Source organism: Gasterosteus aculeatus, chromosome 6, assembly GCF_964276395.1.
Source record: "Gasterosteus aculeatus chromosome 6, fGasAcu3.hap1.1, whole genome shotgun sequence".
In the NCBI taxonomy this organism is placed as follows: Eukaryota; Metazoa; Chordata; class Actinopteri; order Perciformes; family Gasterosteidae; genus Gasterosteus; species Gasterosteus aculeatus.
In genome coordinates this window covers 14,960,431-14,980,954 of record NC_135693.1, presented here as the reverse complement: position 1 = coordinate 14,980,954, position 20,524 = coordinate 14,960,431, and the positions used below count along the sequence as shown (strand labels likewise).

The 20,524-nt window shown below is 46.0% G+C and overlaps 1 protein-coding gene across 1 annotated transcript in view; it reads left to right on the top strand.

The window, feature by feature from the left end:
* Positions 1-15,858, top strand: part of bicc1a (BicC family RNA binding protein 1a) — a 41,010-nt gene extending 25,152 nt beyond the window's left edge. The window contains exons 7-21 of the mRNA XM_040178937.2: positions 1,566-1,748; positions 3,470-3,721; positions 4,687-4,818; positions 6,143-6,344; positions 7,703-7,873; positions 8,020-8,207; positions 8,318-8,459; positions 9,801-9,954; positions 10,152-10,311; positions 10,425-10,464; positions 10,709-10,863; positions 10,994-11,156; positions 11,341-11,507; positions 12,205-12,304; positions 12,906-15,858. Of these exons, the coding sequence (XP_040034871.2) occupies positions 1,566-1,748; positions 3,470-3,721; positions 4,687-4,818; positions 6,143-6,344; positions 7,703-7,873; positions 8,020-8,207; positions 8,318-8,459; positions 9,801-9,954; positions 10,152-10,311; positions 10,425-10,464; positions 10,709-10,863; positions 10,994-11,156; positions 11,341-11,507; positions 12,205-12,304; positions 12,906-13,033 (2,337 nt within the window). The 3' untranslated portion in view covers positions 13,034-15,858. The remainder of the gene's footprint in view (positions 1-1,565; positions 1,749-3,469; positions 3,722-4,686; positions 4,819-6,142; positions 6,345-7,702; positions 7,874-8,019; positions 8,208-8,317; positions 8,460-9,800; positions 9,955-10,151; positions 10,312-10,424; positions 10,465-10,708; positions 10,864-10,993; positions 11,157-11,340; positions 11,508-12,204; positions 12,305-12,905) is intronic.
* The last annotated feature ends 4,666 nt before the right edge of the window (positions 15,859-20,524 follow it).

The window sequence follows — 20,524 nt, the reverse complement described above, 5'->3', positions numbered from 1 at the left end:
GTATCATGTTATTAAAACCCCACATTGTAAAATACAGGAGGGTTTATTGCAGTTATTGACCCCCTACTGTGGAGGTGGCCAGTGGATAACAATAGTCCGTGTGTTTGGTTCTGGGTGGCCTTCGCACCACATCCTCCCACGTCTCCCCTGGAACCACAGTGGGCTGAGGTTGGGTCTTCTCCCCGAGGTGCATTGCCACTGTATGTAGTGTCCCTTTTAACGTACTACAGCGGGCTCGCACAGTCCAGTCCTGGGTGGAGATTTGTTAGAGTCCGAAACAAGTCGGTTGTTGAGGCGGATGGATTCTCGGGGGATTTCTCTGAGCTTTCCAAGGTGGAGCTGACAGGCAGGTGATGAAAGGTCTGGCCAGTTGCTTTACCTCGAAGATATTTTCCTCCTTCATCCCTCAGCCTCGCGTCAGTGGAACCGAGGCTTTATTTTTTTATCAGCGCTTTCGCTTTGAATACACAGGAAACTCATATGTGCCAGGTAGGGTATTTTTTTTCACCATAAAAATCCCTCTATTCATCACTCGGTGCCCGACTCCTGCTGCTCTGCTTGTCCTCTCTTGCGTTTCCCCTCAATGCTGACCCACAATTCTCAAGTCCGCTGAGAGCGAGTCCTGAAACGCGATACACACGTAAGGCCAAGCGCATATGGGACTGATCAGGCAAGCATTTCTTTGGTCAGAGCGATTCATGCTGCTTGCCCTTCACTGGCAGCCAAAACCATAGTGGCGCTCTGCCCAAAACTCAGTGTTTGGATAACTGTGTGTGTGTGTGTGTGTGTGTATTCATTCTCTTCTTTGTGTAAATTCCCTTTAGTTTATGTGTGTGTGTGTGTGTGTGTGTGTGTATGTGTGTGTGTGTGTGTGCGTGTGCGTGGAGCTAGGCCCTTCCCGTCTGCTTCTCTTTTGTCTTGATGACTGGCCGTGATACAAATGACGAGAGCTGATGTCTGTGGAATTTTCTGTGGTTTGAAATGAATGTATGTGAATGAGCCGTCCGTAGACCGGGGACGCCCGTTGTTATTAAACTAATCAGTTGTTTTGATTTTAGTTCTCCCCTTTCCATTATTTCTAATGCTGAATGACTCATTTCTAAGAAGCGAATGAGCAAATCTCTGGTAAACACAAGATCTGAAGTGGTACTTTTTGCGTGAACGACTGCTGCCATAATATTTAAATCTGCAGCATACTTCAAGTAACAAAGGATTCCTCTCTTACTGCCGGCAGTGCTGATCTCGTTTTGATTAACTTGTCTGGATTTATTTGAGCTGACGGCAAAGTTTTACCACCTTCTGCTCAAGGGACTGTTGTTATGTCTGTGTCAGTCCACACGATTCTACAGTATGTGGAGGAATCACAGCTTTTCTGTGTTTTAATCAGAATGCGAATGCACTAAAACTATATAGGATTGTGTGCAGGACTGTTTTATTTCCTGGCTGCAGCACAATGAAAAGCTGCCCGGCCTCTAGGAACTGCAGCAGCTCCGCATGGCGCTGGTTCTCTCGGCCGTTTCACTTTTGTTTCCTCCTCTCTCCACCCGCCGCCGTGCGCGTTGCAGGAGCTGCTCCCTCTTGTGCTGTCCTTCGAGCTTCCCGCCATCATGCAGTCTGACCCCGGCTCCCCGACTGTGCAGCACATCTCTCAGACCTACAGCCTCACCGTCTCCTTCAAGCCCCCGACCCGCCTCTACAGGGCCACCGGCGTGGTCCGCGGCTCACAGAACAACGCCCCTTCCGTCAAGGTGAGCAGGGTCTCCCCTTTAAGCGAATATCAGATAGTTTAGTGCTGATCGGTCCAACATCCAGCGTGTGACCCGTTTTAAAGTTGCTTGAGTAACTAACCAAACCCCGAAACGGTGCACTCCTCGTCGTTTCAGGGTAACAATATCTGGAGTTAATGCCCTCATTGTTCTCCACCCGTTTACATGGCCGAGCCACAGACCAGGGAAAAGGTTTCCACATCTGCACCACGTCATGGCCCACCCAACACTGTCAGCGCTCCTCGCTCCTCTCGTTTTAAGTGCCTTATTACTTTCAGCACCACTGGGGCAGCGGAGTGCTGAGAGATATTTGGGTCGCTTGAACTGGACAGCTGCTGCTTAGGCGCTCCGGTGGGAGGGAGGGAGAGAGAGAGAGACCCCAGCAAGTCCAGAAGCCTCTCTTCCTTAATTGCATTTTAAATCGATATGGTAGTGTCTCACTTTGTTTCCAGCCGACGGCTTGTTTAAGCGTACACATACTGTGTATTTCATGAATGCTCACAGATGCGCTTCCATAGCTGGCACTTGGGTTGCGGCGAGCAGAAGTCTGGCAAGGGAGCCGTTTCCCCGTCGCTGCCAAATCATATCTACCGAACTCACTTTCTGCTTCTACACAGCCTCTGTTAAAAATATGGAGCTCACTTGTGTTTTCTAGTGAATGCATCTGGCGCATATTGGTCCCTGCATTTATTGATTCACGTGGGCTTGTGTACTTTTAATTTCATTTGCATTATTGTGTGCATTTGTTCACGTTTTTATGTGCAGATGTATGCAGAAGCACGGCCCCCTGAGTGCGTGGTAGGTCTGGGGTGGAGGGGGTCAGTCAGGATTGGGAAGTACTGGAGTACTGAAGGGTGGAGGATTAGAGGAATATGTGTGCTATGTCATGTGGGGGTGTGAGACACTGGGAGCCCCCTCGAGGATTGCCGAAACCACTGTGGATTGTTGTGTTATGCTGGCCACAGTGTGTGGATTGTCACAATGGCACCAATGGAAATGACTTACTTTACTGGGCCAAGTGATGGTCTGCAGAGCCGGCAAGGAATGCGACTGTTCAACAGGGCGGCAAACGCAGTGGAAAATATAATAGTTTCCATTGATTGTAAAGACAAAAAAAAAGCTCTTTCAGGGAAACTTTGCTGCACTAATCCTCTCGTTAACTCAGGAGTTTGAGGTCTGGCTGTTGTTCTAAACATTTTTCCAGCTTATTTGTCCCATCTTTATGGGATTTAATTGATAGTTTAGTTTGATATTTTTTGAGAAGTCAGTAAATCCACCGTAGTCTTATTTTATTGTTTGTAGATTTCATTTTTACACTCGTGGGTCATCTTTTCCTTCAATTATCACCCATCCAAAGAGTTGGAAAACTTTGTACAGTATAATAGTAAGCGTAAATATAAATGCACTGCTCACAAAATAATTTTAATTATCAGCAAGTGAGAAGTAGTGAGTATATTAATTGTTTTAAAGGATTTCTTTACCAAGCCGAAGAGGATAAACATCTGCTTGTTTGTGCCCCTCAACTGTGATGAGTTGCTGCTTTTATCAGAATCATATCATAATAATGTGCCTTTGTGTAGTATATTGGACTTTTGGTTTATTTTCACTGTGTCCCCAAAATCTTATCAAATGAGTCGTGTATTTTTTTATATCTAGTCATAGAATCTTTGTAACATTACCTTGGGCATCCTGGTTTTCCACAGAGGGGCACAGCTCTGCTGTTGGAGCATTTGGCTGGCAGCCTGGCGAGCACCATCTCCATCACCACCCACCTGGACATCGCGCCGCAGCACCACCTCTTCATGAAGGGCCGCAACGGCAGCAACATCAAGCACATCACCCAGCGAACGGGAGCCCAGATTCACTTCCCCGACCCCAACAGCCCCCAGAAGAAATCCACGGTCTACATCCAGGGCACCATCGAATCGGTCTGCCTGGCACGGCAGTACCTCATGGTGAGTACCTCGTGTGTGTGTGATCTGTTTCGGGGTTAGGAGGTGGCATTGGTAATGGATCATCTAACGCACAGGTTCCACAGACATGTGTGGTATCTTTTAATAGATATCAACGTGGGGTTTTCGAGGTGGGGTTTAAGAAGTAAACGATCTGCAGCCGCCTCAAGGTCTGCCTGCGTGACCTCCGGCTGTATACAGATTATCTCCCTCGGTGTAAAAGTAGTGATCTGGCTTTCTCTACGCTGTCGATTTTAGCGGATGTAAACGTCAACTCGGACTGTAATTCACAAGTCAGCTCGTTACTGTCTTTTTTGGACCAGGAGGAAGCGCCTCACATTTGGATTTAGAACCGCTCTGTGGTGAACTAAGCTTTGGCTTTCTCTTTGGAGAAGAGCGCAATTCTGCCGGAGTCTTCTTTGTCTGCGGTCTCCCAATTTGGCCCCCGAACAATTTCAGCAAACGCTAAGAGTTGTTGCAGTGGCTAAACGTGACTTTCTGTAGGTCTGGAGCGAGAGGTCGTAAAACGGGTCGATTCATGAGTGGAGAAGCACAGAAAGCAGCGGATGGGCGAGGTGGATGGAGGAAGAAGAGCAGAGCGTACAGAGTCGGTTGTGTGCTGTGTGATTTGTCCCCTTCCAGGCAGACTTTAGATTACAGCTCCTATGTCGGAGCGAGCCAGGCCTCTATACGGTGCTGCTAATTACACCCACTCAAAAATAGGAGCGCTGTCCAGCTCTCAGCCCGAAATATAGACGTCTGTGGTGCTTGTGGTGGTGATCATGCAAAAAGGATTGCTCTTTTTTTTTTTTTTTTTCACACAGAGATCGGAATTTCCCGATCTCTGTGTGGGAATTCAGCAGTGACTCTAGTATTTATTGGCATGCAGAACATGTAGGTCTACAAATGATTCAGTGAAATATACCACTGGTGCCGATATACTTTTAATTTTGTGTTTACGTCCACAGGGCTGCTTGCCTCTGGTGTTAATGTTTGACATCAAAGAAGACATCGAGGTGGATCCCCAGTGTATCACAGCACTAATGGAGCAGCTCGATGTCTTCATCAGTATCAAACCGAAGCCGAAACAACCCAGCAAGGTATGACACAGGGCGCGCAGTCACACAGCACAGCGGTTTCAGGGTCATTGTGGTGTTTAGCAGAAATTATTGGAATGTACTGCGCTTCTGTATTGTGCAGCATTAGCAACCGTTTTAATGCAAAATATCATAAAAGGAAAATAAGTAAATAATTGAATCCGCTCCAACAGCTCGTAGCGGCCTTCCCAGGGAGAATAAAGACACAGTTCCATTGGCGAATTACACGCTCCGTCAAACGTCGCTGCATGACGTTGAAGCGAATTATACATCCTCGTGTCACATTTCATCGCTATCTGACATTTAAAATCGGAAAAGCTGGAACCTCACAGCGAGGGGAGTGGTGCTGTAAGGAGGTGACAGCGTGGAATCACTGCCTGCCATGGATTCAATCTGTCTATTCTGCCCCTCAGCTATTCCATCTAACAAATGACTAACTTGATATGCTTGTCCCCATTCTCCTCATATCAGATAGAGTTGAATCAGAGACACATGTCGATCATTTGCGTATTAAAGGGCATCAACTGCGGTTTGCCTGTGTTCTGTCCATTTGGCGAGCCGGTGTTTCTCATGGTGTCCTCGTTGTACGACGCACTGTTCCAAAGCCTATTTCAACACTTGGCCCGATCCTGCATGTCTCTTCGAGGTGCCCACGTCCCAACCAGAGCCAGGGCTCAGTGGCCGGAACCCGACGGGCCGGTGAGGTGCCGGCGCAAACACGGCCCGACCCAGATCCTCTAAAGAACCCCTCGCTTTAACATTATAACGAGGTGACAGCAGTAATCCAATAAGGCCCATCCAAAAGCCGCTGTGTTGCCTAGAGACAAAAAAAAGAGCGAGTGCATTATTTATGCTCACTTTCCATTTTGATTGAATGTTTCTTAAGGACGCGGCTTCTGGTGATGTGGAGAATGAAGATTTTTTTTTTTTTTTTTTACTGAAATCTTATTCACAATTCTGTATTTTTTTTTATTAATTGCTTTGTAGCATGATAGTCGTTGAGTTACAGCGATGAGCGAGATATTGTGTGTTGTGAAATTGATTCGAAAATGCTTTTTCTCACACTGCATCAATGTTTATCCTTCCAATCTATCCTACATCCCCCTCCCTTTTTCCCCTTAATCTGCCCCCCCCCATCCTCCCTTTTCCCTCCCTGTCTCTGATGCCGACGTTCTCTCCCGTATCTGTCCCCCAACTCCTCCCCCGCCTGTCCTCCTCCTCTGTCTCCGTCTCACGCCGCTCCCCTCGCTTCTGGCTTGCCTCTCTCCTCCCTCTCGCCTCCTCGTCCTCCCCCCACCTGTCTTTTCTTCACTCCGTCCCGTCTCAGTCTGTGATAGTCAAGAGCGTGGAGAGGAATGCGGTGAACATGTACGAAGCCCGGAAATTCCTCTTGGGTCTGGAGAGCAACGGGGTGTCGTCGTCCTCCTCCGTGGCGCTGAATCCCTCCGCCAACGTCCCGTCCCCGTCCCTCATCTGCCCCGTCGGCCTGGACATCCTGGCCTCAGCTGGCCTGGGGCTGAGCAATCTGGGTAGGACAAACTGAAACTTATTCCACGGGGGGGGAAAAGAAGTTGTGTGCAAAGAAAAGTGACCCTAAATTAATAAAAAATAAAATGTCTTCTGCGGAGGAGCTTATGAACTCATGCAGCAACGTCATTTGAATCGGTACCAGTCCCACATGGATAGAATTCTCTCCTAGCAAAACATCTGTTAAAGCCATCTGAGTCAAAGCCCGGCGTCACGTGGTCCGCTGAATCCTACTGCGGGAGATTTTTTCTAATTCAGACACAGATCTTCTCAAAATCCACATAAATCAGAGCCATGGAGTCATGACATCATCATCATCATCTGTATGCGCTCTACTGTAGGAGTTGTTCCATCTGAGGACCGACCCCACCCTTATGGTACTACTATTATGACGAGATATGAGTCCCGCGTGAACAAATCTTTGATCAGCCAAGCATCAGAAAATAACCTCATTCTCTGATTTAGTTGAGCCAGTTTGAATGAATCATTGACTCGTGAATCACAGGATGATGAGCGGTTATAACTGACGGAGGAGTTTTTGTCTGACCTCAACGTGGAGGCCCACAATTCTGTATGGAAGAGTGTTTTTTATGTTTCCAAGGGCGACTTTTAAATGGATTCTATTACGACTTTGCTGTATGTGTATATATATAACTCCATTTATCTATTATTTGCTGTCATGTAATTTAAGAAGTACATGAGCAACGAGTCAGCAGAAGGAACAAGTGAGCCATGTTTTTGCAATTGTGTGTATTTGATTTTGGAAACGTTTTCTTCTGATATTGATTAACTTGATTTTTGATTGGCATTTTTTTGTATGTAACAAGAAAGGGAAATCAACAGTAACACATAAAAATAATGTGCCATAACCCTCCGTCTCGTTTTTTTAACGGCCACGGACGGCCACATCCTGGCCTTTAGTAATTGCTACATGCTTCTTATCCTCCGATTACAGGCCAGTCTGCCAGATGAAGACTGGACCTTATTCCTGGAGCCAAACAAGCCCCTTGTTAAAGCCACAGACTTGCTGCTTTCTGTTTTCATACGCTGTGTTGGGGTTAAGACACCAACCACCACATTGTTGGTGCTCTGAATAACATGTTTTCATTGGGCGCGAGGACATGCGAGATATGTACTTCAGCGCCCGCGGCCTTGTAGAAATGCACGAAATTCTTCCCCCTCGTTTGCCGTCTGGTTGATGACAGTTTGATGGAATTCCGGTTGAATAGCTGGGGGTCCAAAATGATTTCTCGAAGGCCGTCGGGCAAAGTGCGATTAGCTCGAAGAATGTCTCTCCGTGATTCGACGGCTCCACCGCTGATGTATTCACCTCCCGCTCCCTCCGTTGTGTTGCGTTCAGGTTTCCTGGGAGCGGCGGCGGCGGCGGCGGCCCACTCCCTCAGCAACTCTGCTGCACCCAACGCCGTCCTCAACAGCTTGAATTCCTCCATGAGCCCTCTGCAGAGCACTGGCCAGAGCACCCCGACACCCACCCCGTCCCTCTGGCCCAGCTCACTCACCAGCACCCAAGGTGGTGCTCCATTTCCCAACGTGTTTTCAATGAATTCCATCTCTACATCATGCAAACCTAAAGGTCACATGGAAAGCTGCACCTTTTGGAGCAGCTAAAACTTTTCAAATTGTTAACGCCACGTTCTTCATTCATCATGTCTTAAGGCTTCTCATCTCAGCTGCTGCTGCACCCTGCTGCCCAGGCCACCCTGAGTAGCATCCTGCTGTCAGGTGTTCAGGGCTACACGCAGAATACACCGTCTCCTCCACCCGGCCTCGCCCCAATAGATCTGCAACCCAACGGGGTCCCCGACTGCTCCAAGGGCTCCTGCTCCCTCAATGGACACGTCAAGGTTGGGCCGAGTTATACAGTTGATGCTGTATTTTGAGTTCACTTTCACTTTTCTGTTTGGTAAATGTCTTGTCTAAATGTCTATTTCTTTCTCCACGTGTGAATACAAAGCATTCTGGCTCCGTCTATGGGAGGATGGGGACGGCGTCACTCGCAGAAACGGTTTTGAGTCCGGCCCCGTGTGACTCGGTCCAGGAGGCCGGTGGACACAATCCTTCAAAGCCGCGGTCTAGCAAGTCTGACCCAGATGAAGGTATTCCTCTTAAGCATCTCAACCAGCCTCAACTGTATGTGGCATGTTCCTGTGTCTAAGCTTCAGTATTTGCTCTTATTTTATTTTTATAACAATAACCAGTTTTATTTGTATCAATTTGGCATTGTGAGGACAAATCATACTTATTCTGGTCATGTAGCAGCAACGGAGTTTATTATTTTATAATTTGCCTATGTGGCGCGTGGCCACGTGCAGCCAGTTTAACAACTTGTTAAACATTTCAGTGCATGTAGTTTACACATAACCCCGTCCACATCTGTTTTGAGTGCATCCAGTCTTATTCTGCCCTAAATTATGCATTGTCGGCAGTTCCCAGCTTTCCTTCTAATCTCCCCCCCCAACTAAAATATCAGGGCTATCTTGTTCTTTTATATAATTTTACTTTCAACCTTCTTGAAACATGAGTTTTTAGAAAAGAAAATTATAGTCAATTCTTTTTCCTAAAATATTACTTACAACCTGTGTAGAAATGTATTGTTCTATTGGAAGTCTTGCCCCCAGGTGTCTGTCGTAGCAATGACGAGAATCTTGTGATTTAAGAATGTTCTAACCTCACACTCCCTCTTGGGGGGGCAGATTAACCGCCGGTCTCCTCGCGGTTCACAAGGGCCCTGGTTTCCTCCGGGTCTTGCGCTCGCGGTTTTCCCCTCAAACGTTCACTCTCACGCGTCTCGTTTTTCCCTGCTGTTTTCTGAGCCGGTCCTCCCCCAGTCCGGTGCATCCCGGGAAAGTTCCCCCCCCCCCCTCCCCTCCCTCGCCTCCTCCTGTGTCCCAGAGTGTGTTTGGACTGGCTCGCCCGGCCCGATTGACTGTGCTCTGTGGAATGAGAGTGTGCGGGGGGATTGTTCAAACATTAAACCCCAGAGAGATTCATTAGATTGACTGACATCATATTATTTTAAGCTATACAGCACACCATGTACATTCAGCATAAACTGGAACACGCGCACACACACACACACACACACACACACACACACACACACACACACACCCTACTACACACAGCGGGTTCCTGTCAGACTGGAAGGAAAGCCGCTATAATTGCAGCTGCTGTTTTTTTTGATTAATCCGGGATCCAACTGAGACTCGTCAGACTTAAACGCGTGCACACACACACACACACACACACACACACACACAGACGCCCACCAAGCCACACACACACCGACTTGGTGGGTGTTTCAGCTGTAGTTGTGGTGATATTGTTTATCTTCTCTGTAGAACACCGAGGTCTGCTGTAAACATTTGGATAGATTTAACTAGGGAGTAAACGCTGAAAATATAATCAAATTCTGATTTTTGAAACGCTTCCTGCAGGTTCGGACACGTTTGTGGAAGTGGGCATGCCCAGAAGCCCCTCGCACTCCGCCAACGGAAGTGAGCTGAAACAGATGCTGGCTTCATGCAAGACGTCATCGGGGAAGCGGCAGGCCGTGGAGCTGCTGCAGGGCACCAAGAACTCGCATCTACAGTGCGTCGCAATCTAGTCTGTTTAGAAATGATTTTTTTAATGCGAAGGAATTGGGTTTTAACACACAGAGTAAAGGAGAAGGTTATTTTGTCCGGTATGGACACAGCGAGGATATCGGAACATAACTGTACCTCAGTGTTGAGAAGGAGTACGAGTTTCCCACTCGTGATCCTGCTTCTTCTGTTTAACCCCGACAGCTCTGATTGTCTCCTCTCGGACGCCGAGTCCAGCTCGTCAGACAGCCCCGTGGCCGATAAGAGGGCGCCGGGCAGCGAGCGGGCGGCTGAGAGGGCAGCGCAGCAGAACGAGAGGGAGCGAATTCGACTGGTACCAGGGACCTCCTTGGCCAACATACAGGTACACACACACACACAAAACACACACATATTCAAGACACAGAAAAAAGATATGCGGGTTTGGAGGTATTTATAACTCATTAAGGGGGAAAAAACGGTCTGCTGTCTTTTCAGGCGTTTGACTATGAACAGAAGAAGCTGTTGGCAACCAAAGGTAAGTTGTTTTTTGTTATTTGATCGAATGATCTGAGTAGTGCCAAAATACGAAATATGTGTGAAATGAAATGCTGTAAAATTCAACTTTTATACTACTTGGGTGCATAACAAACAAATTGATGTATTGCAATCAGCGAAAAAAGTCTAGTTAATGGGAGCACTGACAGCATTCAAGTTATAAAATAAATACACTGACTGGATTGTAGCCTTAAGTGAGTCGCCGTACGTCTGTATCCACTCAGCCATGCTAAAGAAGCCCGTGGTGACCGAGGTGCGGACTCCCACCAACACCTGGAGCGGTCTGGGCTTCTCAAAGTCCATGCCGGCCGAGACCATCAAGGAGCTGCGAAGAGCCAATCACGTTCCATACAAGCCGAGCATGAGCACCACCTTCGAGGTCAGACCACTTTTTGGTCTCGCTGTGTACATTTTAATGAGGTTTTTGGGTTTCTGTTCCGCGTATTGAGAATGCAGCGTCAGAACTCCGTTAAATGGATCGTCTTTCTTTCCCTTGCTTTCCGTCTCAGGACTCCCCGCTGTCCCTGTCTCGATCCAACAGCCGGGAGGGCCTCGGCAACGGCAGCGACTCCGACAACTGGCGAGACAGGAACGGCGGCATTAACGGCCTCCCGTGTCACGCCGAGTTCCCCTCCGCTGTCGGCAGCCCCAAGAGGAAGCAGAACAAATCCGGTCAGTCGAGCGCCGAGCAAATTGAACGTTTCCTCGGCAAACTGCGGGAGGGCAACGACGTCGCTTGTTGCAGAGACGGCACTTCAGCTACATTTTATTGGCTTGATAAAAATAAAAAACTGTGCGTCGCTTTTATGTGACTTTTCTTCAAAATAATCAGTGTTTTGTGTGTTCCGATGGACAGCTGCGGAGCATTACCTCAGCAGCAGCGGCAACTACATGGACTGCATCTCCTCGATAACCGGCAGCAACGGCTGCAGTCTGAACTCGCCTCTGAAAGGCTCCGACCTGCCCGAGCTCTTCAGCAAGCTGGGCTTAGGGAAGTACACGGACGTCTTCCAGCAGCAAGAGGTACGCCGACTGGGAACCTCTTCTTCTAGTTAGGATTTGAACCAGTCTTAGGAATGTAGGAGGTTAAAGATTTCCAGAAACACTGATGAAATGTTATATGTAGCGTCAATGGGTTTATGACTTCATGTAAAATATTTACCTAGAACTTTGTATCTTTTTGTTTACTTTTAGAAAAAAAAGTTTTAAGCTTGGCAAGGAAGCAAAAACATTAAAAAAAAAAAAAAAAAAAGGTAAATGGTGCAGATTTTGTTGATCCCTCAACTGATACATGCAGCGCAATCCAATACTTTATTATATCCAAATACCTGCAAACTAGTAAATGTTAGCATTGAAAAATGAAATCACGATGTTGAACCGATCGACAATACCGGCTCTACGTCTGCTCGTTTTAGCAGGTCGATTAGCTCAAAGCTTCCCATCTAGCATTGTGGCAACCAACCGAAACAGATTTACCCATCATTAGCATCGTCATGGACCTTTTAAACTTCCTTAATGCAGTGTATTGTTTAGTGTTATTTTTTAATGAATTCATACGAAGTATCTGTAACACGAGATGAAAGTAGAGAGAAACTATAGGACATAGTTCTTGGAAAATGTGTTAATGCAAAAGTTCTTTAAGTAGTTTCAGTGTAGTATTTGTCACAGCAGACCGTTTTTGCTGGCTCGTGTTGTTAAATGGACATGTTGCGTGTTCCAGATCGACCTCCAGACGTTCCTGACTCTAACAGACCAGGACCTGAAGGAACTGGGCATCACCACCTTTGGGGCCCGCAGGAAAATGCTGCTCGCCATCTCAGGTACCAACGAAGAAGAGCCCGTGGGTTTCTCGTCTTATCTTTTGTGTAGACCCGTAGAGAAGTACAAGGGAGTAATGTGGAGACATTATTCTAGTGAATATGTGTGAAAACATGTTGCAGGAATAAATGGGATTAAGGCACATTCTTCTCACATGAACGTGTTGGTTTTCCTCCAGTTGCTCCAGCTGCGTCCCTGATGCTGATGTAGACTTTGTCTTGTCTTTGCATGTAATTATTGGATATAATGAGTGAATCTTGTTGGAGTGACACTTTATTACTGGTGTCATATTCTGGATATTAAAGCCGCTGGAATTAGGCTGCGTACATTAATCATACTCACGTTGGAACCACGAGCTAAATGTCATGGATACTCTGTATTTTCATACATGCATACAGACAACTGAATATTGGATAATGTCATGTTGAACATTCTTATTTCCTTTTGTCGACATAGTAGTCGGATGTTTTTACGGGGTGAATCTTTGGATGTGCTTTTTTTCTTCCTCCATAAATCTGAACCCTTGGAATCACTTTAGCTTCTGTTGACGTTCTGTGGTGCTTCTCCTCCTCCTCCTCCTCCTCCTCCTCTTTTTCAACACAGAACTAAACAAGAACCGGAGGAAACTATTCGAGCCGCCCATCAGGTCCTCTTTCCTGGAAGGGGGAGCCAGCGGCCGCCTCTCCCGTCAGTTCCACGCTGACATAGCCAGCGTGAGCGGGCGATGGTAGGTGACTGCAGACCTACGACCGTCCACGATGGAGACACCAAGCGCCTCAACAGCCCTGGCTTGAGCTGAATGAAGACTGACAAACGTTTTTGTTGCCATATAGTATAAATATATATATATGTTTAAAAAAAGCCATAGTTTTACCTGAAGTGCCATCAAGAAAGAAGGGTTTTTTTTCTGAAGCATAAAGTTCAGTGTTCACTCCTAATTGAGCCATTGAGTCTCTCTGGAGCATTTATATATGAAGGTTTGTTGTTATGGTTCTGATGAAGGGTACTGTCCAGTATTTCTGTCCAATTTTCATTCAAGGGAACAGGCAGAAGTATTAGTACAATCATTTTACACTTTGATACGGCCTGCATTTGTAGTATGCTGTTTTATCAGTGACATGCACTTTAATATTACTAGACTTTTGCCTGTGAGAGCCTAATTCATTGGATTCAAATAACTATGCTTTGTTTCTTTTTTTTTCCTTTTTTTTTATTGACTAAAAGCACAGTTGCATTTTGTACCAAACCAAATATAAGCACTTACCAGTGAGTTTAGTGCGCCACCAAATCTGTCCGCGTCAAATTGGTGACTTAATCACCCATAACAAATACCAAAGGAAAGTATCGTTGTGGTCTTTGCCCTTTGGATGCCTTCGTGTTTTCATTGGTGGACATTCCTGAGGTCCGTGTTTGTGTCCTCAGTCTGTTTGTATGTCTGTGTTTACTAGACAAAAAAAATCTAATATTTTGTACTCTCTCTATATTATGATTATTTAGTTTTTATTACCATTTTAGGGCGATGAGTAGGATGTTTAACGGTAATCAGTTTACATTTGTATTTTTTTATACATTGAGTTTGTTATTTTTGTAATTAGATTATTAGTATCTCACCATCTTACTTTCCTGACTTTTTTTTTTTTTTTTTTTTAATCTGTGGAGCCGTACTGTGGCTGTGCCATGAGACGCGAGGCAGTTAGGCAAAGCTTTAGAAGTCCTCGCTCTGATTGTGTCACCAGGCCTCTTCTATGGCTCTCCTGTTTGTTTATAGTACGTGGCCTTTTGTCAGAATCTGTTATGTGTCCCCGTTGGCCTCCCTGTGGCCCCCTCGTGTGTGCCGGAAATCTCACACAAGCCCTCCTCCGCGTATCCAGACCTCCAGTTGCTATGCTGGAACTCTCTGTGCCCCTTCTGTCTTCCTATAAACTGGCTCTTCCATTTAGAGCAAGGAAGGACCTATCGGAGGAAGGTCATGTTGTTCAGAAGGTCCGATGTACACAGCTGTTTTTTTTTTTTTTTGTTTGTTTGTTTTCAGCAGGTAGATATTTGGTTAAGAACACAAATGTCTTCTGGTCTGAGCTTCTCCAGTAGGAACCAGTGCACTCACAGCCATATTGGTCTCATATGAGAATATCTGCAAGAGACGGAAAACAAGAAATCAAAATCCTCACCGATTTTAGGAGGAAAACAAATAGGAATCTGGAATCCTCTGTTGTCAGTCGTGCACTCTAATACCCAGGAAGCGGAGTTAAGCAGACTTTAATGAAGGAACCGGATAATGCGTGCGGTAGCCGTGTTTATCATAAAGGCTTGTTCTGTATTCTCTTCGGTCATGTGTTGGGAAAAGGATGTTTTCCTTTTCCAACAGTTCATTAACTGTGGATATCTCAAGTGTTATTCCGAAGATTCATGAGGATTCGGCCTCCGAACCGAACCGACCCAAAGTCTTTGTATCAAGTGCAACTAAGTGCCTCTTTGTAAACCTTTTCCTTTTTTTTTTCTTTGCTGTACGAAGTTTCTAAAATCGTAATGCTGACAAAAGTCGTATCTTTGTTTAAATGAAAGTACAGTGTTTATAACCGACTGGGTATGTGAAGGAAATCATCCCGGTCGAGTCGCCAAATTTAACTACAAAAAGGGCAACCGCAGTCATCACGTGGCCTCGTACAGAGAGACGGTTAATTTGTTCCCCCCCCCCCCTCTTTTTAAGGGGAGTTGTTGTTGTTGTTTACCACGTTCCCACCTCCATTCTCTCCAACCTGGTCGTCAAAAAGCACTACTCTAAATGAGGATCTGGCGCGGTTGCCGACTTCAACCAGGGAATTGTCATTGAGAACGCTAATCTAGACGGGGATAGCTTATCCTGAGAGGAGACCCCCCCCACCCCCCCCCCCACTCATCATGGTACTACATTGAAACTGTTGAGCACTGATTCCACCAGTGCTGTGACGCGTGTTCCTGCCTCGCAGACATTTGTTTTTCATCCCTCACCTTGTTCCGATGCTTTCGCTCGGAGGGCAGAGGAGTTCTTGTCTTATCGAGTGAATGTTTAAGAATAAAAAATAATAATATAGATGCACGTTATTGCAAATTTATCACGGATCATTGAAGGGACTGGAGTCGAAACGTTTACTGCCAGCTTGTCTAGTCTTTTCCCTCTGATGGAGTAGATTCACAATTATGTCTTTGATTGGTTCTATTCATTTTGTTGTTCCCAAAGGGATTTATTTGAAGGAGTCTTTGTACTGCAATCGATTGGTACATTTATAATAAATGTAAACCACTAAGGATAATCCATAACTTTTTGTACAACTTTTTCATCTTATGCAACCATTGTTTTATTGTGTGAGAAAGGTACAATTCTGCACAAACTTCCACAGAAGAATTTGTGTACAAACATGCCATGTGGCCAAAGCTCTGTTCAATGTGGCATCTGTTGATGCTATTGTTGTTCTAATTGTATTATATTACAGATATAAACGGGACATTTTGGAAAACTGTCAAGCAGGCCAAAAAATGCATTCAAATATTATGAAGGTAATAAATGTATGCAAACAAAGTCCATTTTGGGAGTTTTTGATTTCTGCCTTCATGTGTATATATAAATAATAGTGAAGGTTTATAGCATGTTAGTCACATCCTTTATTCACCGTACTCTCTTCTGTTATAAAGCCCTGTAGCAACAGTAATCAAAAGCTCACACATACTCTGCAGTTTGAGGATCCTCCCGGTTCCATGTGGTTTCGATGCCGACCTATGGCCTAACCCGCATCGCCAGGATCTGCTTAATCTCCTGCGACTAATGGAGATTTTGTAGAGATAATGTATAGTGTAATGCTGGAGAACAAATTCATTCATTAAGCTCAGTCTCAAGTCTGTGGCTCTTAATTTGCTGCCCATCTGTCCTCTGCACCAGGTTCTGGGACCATTGAAGTATAATTTGTTGTTAGAACTTTATTTTGTACGATTTGTATTTAGTTCCAAAGAGATTTTTTTTAAAAGGATTCATCTTTGCTTTTTCATTACTTTCCAGCCATTATCCAGGTCACATGCAGTTCTTCAATGAGAAATTGTTGGGTAGAGTTTAAGTGAGATCTTAAACTTTGCACAGTGTCTCCTGGCTGTGCCCCATTTGCATTGAGCCGTGGCCCAGTACCTTTTTTTATTAATGCAAGCAGAGCAGTAAAATTGCAGAACCAGACCATCGACTTCAAAGAAAAAAACATTTGGAGAAGTTAATACGTGTTTTACTTCTCAATTCTCTGCAGAAACCGTGTCAGTGAAAACCTCCAGAGGGCAGTGTTGCCTCTCAAAATGTCCCTCTTCTCTAATAAAACATGTGCAATGGTTACACAGCAATGGCTTCCATGTTTAGATATTAAATTATAATCAAATCATTTTACTTATCCCACATTGCACCAACTTTTGGAAGCTGCATTTTGCCGGAGGTAAGCAAGTTTTCTTCTTATTCATGACCATATTTAGGGCTCCAAACATCATCCACAGGCCCGTTTGATGCGGTTTATTCATGTTCACATGGTGCACACAGAGAGCCTCTCATCCACCCAAACGAGCCCTTAAGACAGACGCAATGTTCCTGGCAGGTCTCACTCGCACGCTCTCGTCCTCACTGTTTTCCCCCCCAAAAGACACTCCCTTAGATGAATACTACGCTGAAGGACATAAATACAGGTATGTTGCTCTGCGGTCCTCGGGAGTGATGTATAGGAAGGATGATGACAAAACTGGGAAAAAAGATCATGAGCTACGTTGTAATTGTTTGACTCACTGTGAAACCTAAAGTATACCTCCGAGTCTCCACCAGAACAACCATTTCTATTTCACCGAATAAAGCAATCTAACACGCTTCAAGCATAAAGGCTCTAGAGAAAAGCCATTAAATCACAAATATCAAAGCCTGCACGACTCACTTTGGGCGATTACGTGTAGGGCACAGCTGGCAATCATTCTCAGTGCCCGGCATGACCAATTCGAATTTCATGTTCTATTGTGAGAGACGGACAGAGTGAAAGACTGCTAAATTGAAGAGAAAAGAAGCTATGAGCTTTTCTTTCCTTTTCTTTTTTAATGACTAACCAACCATGCATTTATTCTGCATCCCCCGTTTGAAGAGCAGCGGAGTGCACAGCATCACATATTGTTCTCATGAGCAGCTTTCCTTTGCAGGAAAGGTGTAAATGAGCAAAGCTGCCGTCCCTGGCTCTTATCCAACGCACAATATGCTCACAGTGTCCGTCTGGCTCTTTGTGTCTACCTTTTTTATCTTCCACATGCAAAACGACAACCTCCTAGTGGCGGCTCTGGACGCATCTATGCGCCTTTTGTACGTACACTAATAATGACTTTAGTGTAGTCTACATTTACTCTTCAAAAATAAATCAGGTCATCATTGTTTTGGGGGTTTAAACGTAAGCAGATAGATTCAATTGGATTTAAAAGGAAATGGTCCATTGTTCTAAGGTAATTCCTCCACAGGTTAACAGCAGACCACTTCATCCTGTCACTCAGAATCAGGACATTCTTTTGTAGATTTTCAAAATGAAAGCCCTTCAAATAGGATTCACGAGCCAATTTCTCTTATTTTCAAATTAGATTTTAAAGGAAATTCAACAGCTTTTGACAAATACGTTCTAGCGTCTCATTTCAGAGGCAACATTGACTTAGAGCTTTAACAAGCTGTGGCCTGAGGTGCGTGTCTCCAGGTCTGGCTCCGTATGGTCCATTCTTATGAGGGCGATATCTCGGCAACGTCTCGAGTGGACTTCTTCAAATTGACAGAACCAGTGGCTTGTGTTCCCCTCTTGTTTATTTGGTCTAAAGAGCACTCGTAATAATCCCGGCTCCTGGCAACGAGCATTTTTTCAGTGGATTCAGACCGGATGAGCTGCCTCACAAAACTTGGGGTGGGGGGGCGCTTGGATTAATCCTGCATTTCCTTTTTAATAATCCTTGACATTTCGGGGGACACCTCCAGATGAAGCCGTTCAGGACATGGATGGGTAAGTACGTTCTCGGGGCAGCAGCCGGATGCTGATAGGACAACAGGGAAATATTCACAGCAGACGCTCCAGTAACACATTTTTGCAATAAGAGATTGTGGTCAAAAGTAAATAAGAAATGCTTCTCCAACACAATTAGAGAGTCGGTGTCACGCCGTTTGCACACTATACATGCAAACTTGTCTCATCCGCTTGTCTGGTTTGGCACCTGTCCATTTTCTAATTAGTCTTACCCACTTAGGACCATATTGGATAACATAGAATTTCAATATTCCTCAGATTTTACTGTAACGGGAAGAGAAAGTGATGGCGTTTATTTATTGAAAGGATCTGGTGTGCTGCGATTTAATTTGGAGTCACACACATTGACGTAATCTGTCAAACTGCAGCGATGAACCGAAGCGCTGAAAAGCTCCCACTGCAAATCAATGACACGCTTCATTTACTCCCCTCAGACGAATGTGTTGTATGTGGTATACGCCGTGACACACACACACACACACACACACACCCTGGAGACTTATTGGAGAGCTATTGTTTTCTCCTGATGTGAGATGCTGTGGCCTGTGTGTCATATAGTGCCTCATAAATGGGCCAAGTGGAGGTGGAGTGCGTGAGGATGATGTAGAAAGCCCATTTGGCCATTTATTCCTCCACCCCTCTGCCTGCTATTTTCCCAGCTGTCACTGTGTCCGTGTGGCATCTGAGCTTCAAGCCCAGCAGAGTGAGCCAATAACAGGGCACACTATTAAACACAAACACAGCCGTGCACAGCGGTTAATATTCACCAGACGAGCTCCAGTGGGGCCGAGCAGTAATAGGTAAACCGACAGAAGAAAAGATGAGGCGGCGCAGGGGGGGGGAGTTAATGTGAGGGGGTGAGGGGGGGTGGCTGGGTGTGTTTTGCACGGTGCACAGTGTCTCTCTTCCCCGTCCTGCTGCAGCTCTACTGGAAACACTGACGCTAACACATGATGACTCTCCCTGGAGGGGATCCGGGAGGCGGGAGGTGGGGGGGGGACTGATGGATGGTGGGATGAGAAGGAACCCTCCAGAATTGGTCGGCCTCCTCATCATCCTCCTCCTCTTCCTCTGTGCCAGATAAGCAGAGCACGTAGTCGATAGATGGGAAGGGAAGGGAGACGGGGCGACTAAGAGAAACGGGCGATGCCGTCCATGACGATGAGCTGCCGCTCGTGTGCCATTAGCTGAGCTCTAGTCGTTCTTGTTTATGTTTCTCATGACCGCCGATGGACTTTTTGATGAACACGCTCTGCAGCTTTTAAGTAATTACGGCGGAAACAGTCATTTAAGCAGATGCTGTGTTAATCTGTGGGTATTGGTACAAAGCTCTTTAGGAGGCTAATCAAGGCATCTTAGACAGCAGGGAGGCAGTTGGTGAGACATGCATATTGTGAACGTGAACAGCGTAACGCTACATGCATTCAACATTTCATCTGTTGGTGCCGAGTACAGCATCGTCTCCTCCTCAGACACAGATGGCTGCGTGGTTGCAGGGACTGACCTTCACTTCCAGCGAGTTGTACTTCCCAATCAGGACGTGTAGGCCAGATGCGACCTTGCCCTTAAATGTGAGCGTGGTGGTGACTGATATGTTTCCCACTAAATCTGACTGCCACGGTGATTATGGGCTTACCGCAATTTTAATTCGCCTGCCCGCTAACCCCACTTTTTTAAATCCTCCCAATGTGCACGAGAATGCACAGAATGACCACTTTGCAGACGTCTGTCTGAAGAATGAGAAATCAGAGCACACACATGGTCACGTTGCTCCTTGCCGCTGTGCTCCTTCTCCCTCGTTCCCTGTGCCATCTCCAGGAGACGATCACGATGCTGCTGTGTCAGTGTGCCTCGCACGCAGATGAGTTGGGCTGGCTTCCCTTCCATAATTCGCAGTGTGTGTAGCCTATATACTGTGCGGCAGCTTCCAGCAGCATGACTCAGGGGTCCTATATAGGCGCGTCTGCAGAATTGGTTCTTCCGTTGAATAGATAAGCGCTCTGTGGCCTCAGGGCACAGTGGGTAGGAAGGAGGGAGGCGAAAACAAATAGAAAGTGACATCGCCTCGGTGATGCTCCCCTGAATGGAGAGGAAACGGACTCCACGAGGATCCGAAGGGAAATCAGCGTGGCTCAGGGATGTTGCGGGAGGCGATTGCAGGCTCCAGTGTGCCCGGCCACGGTT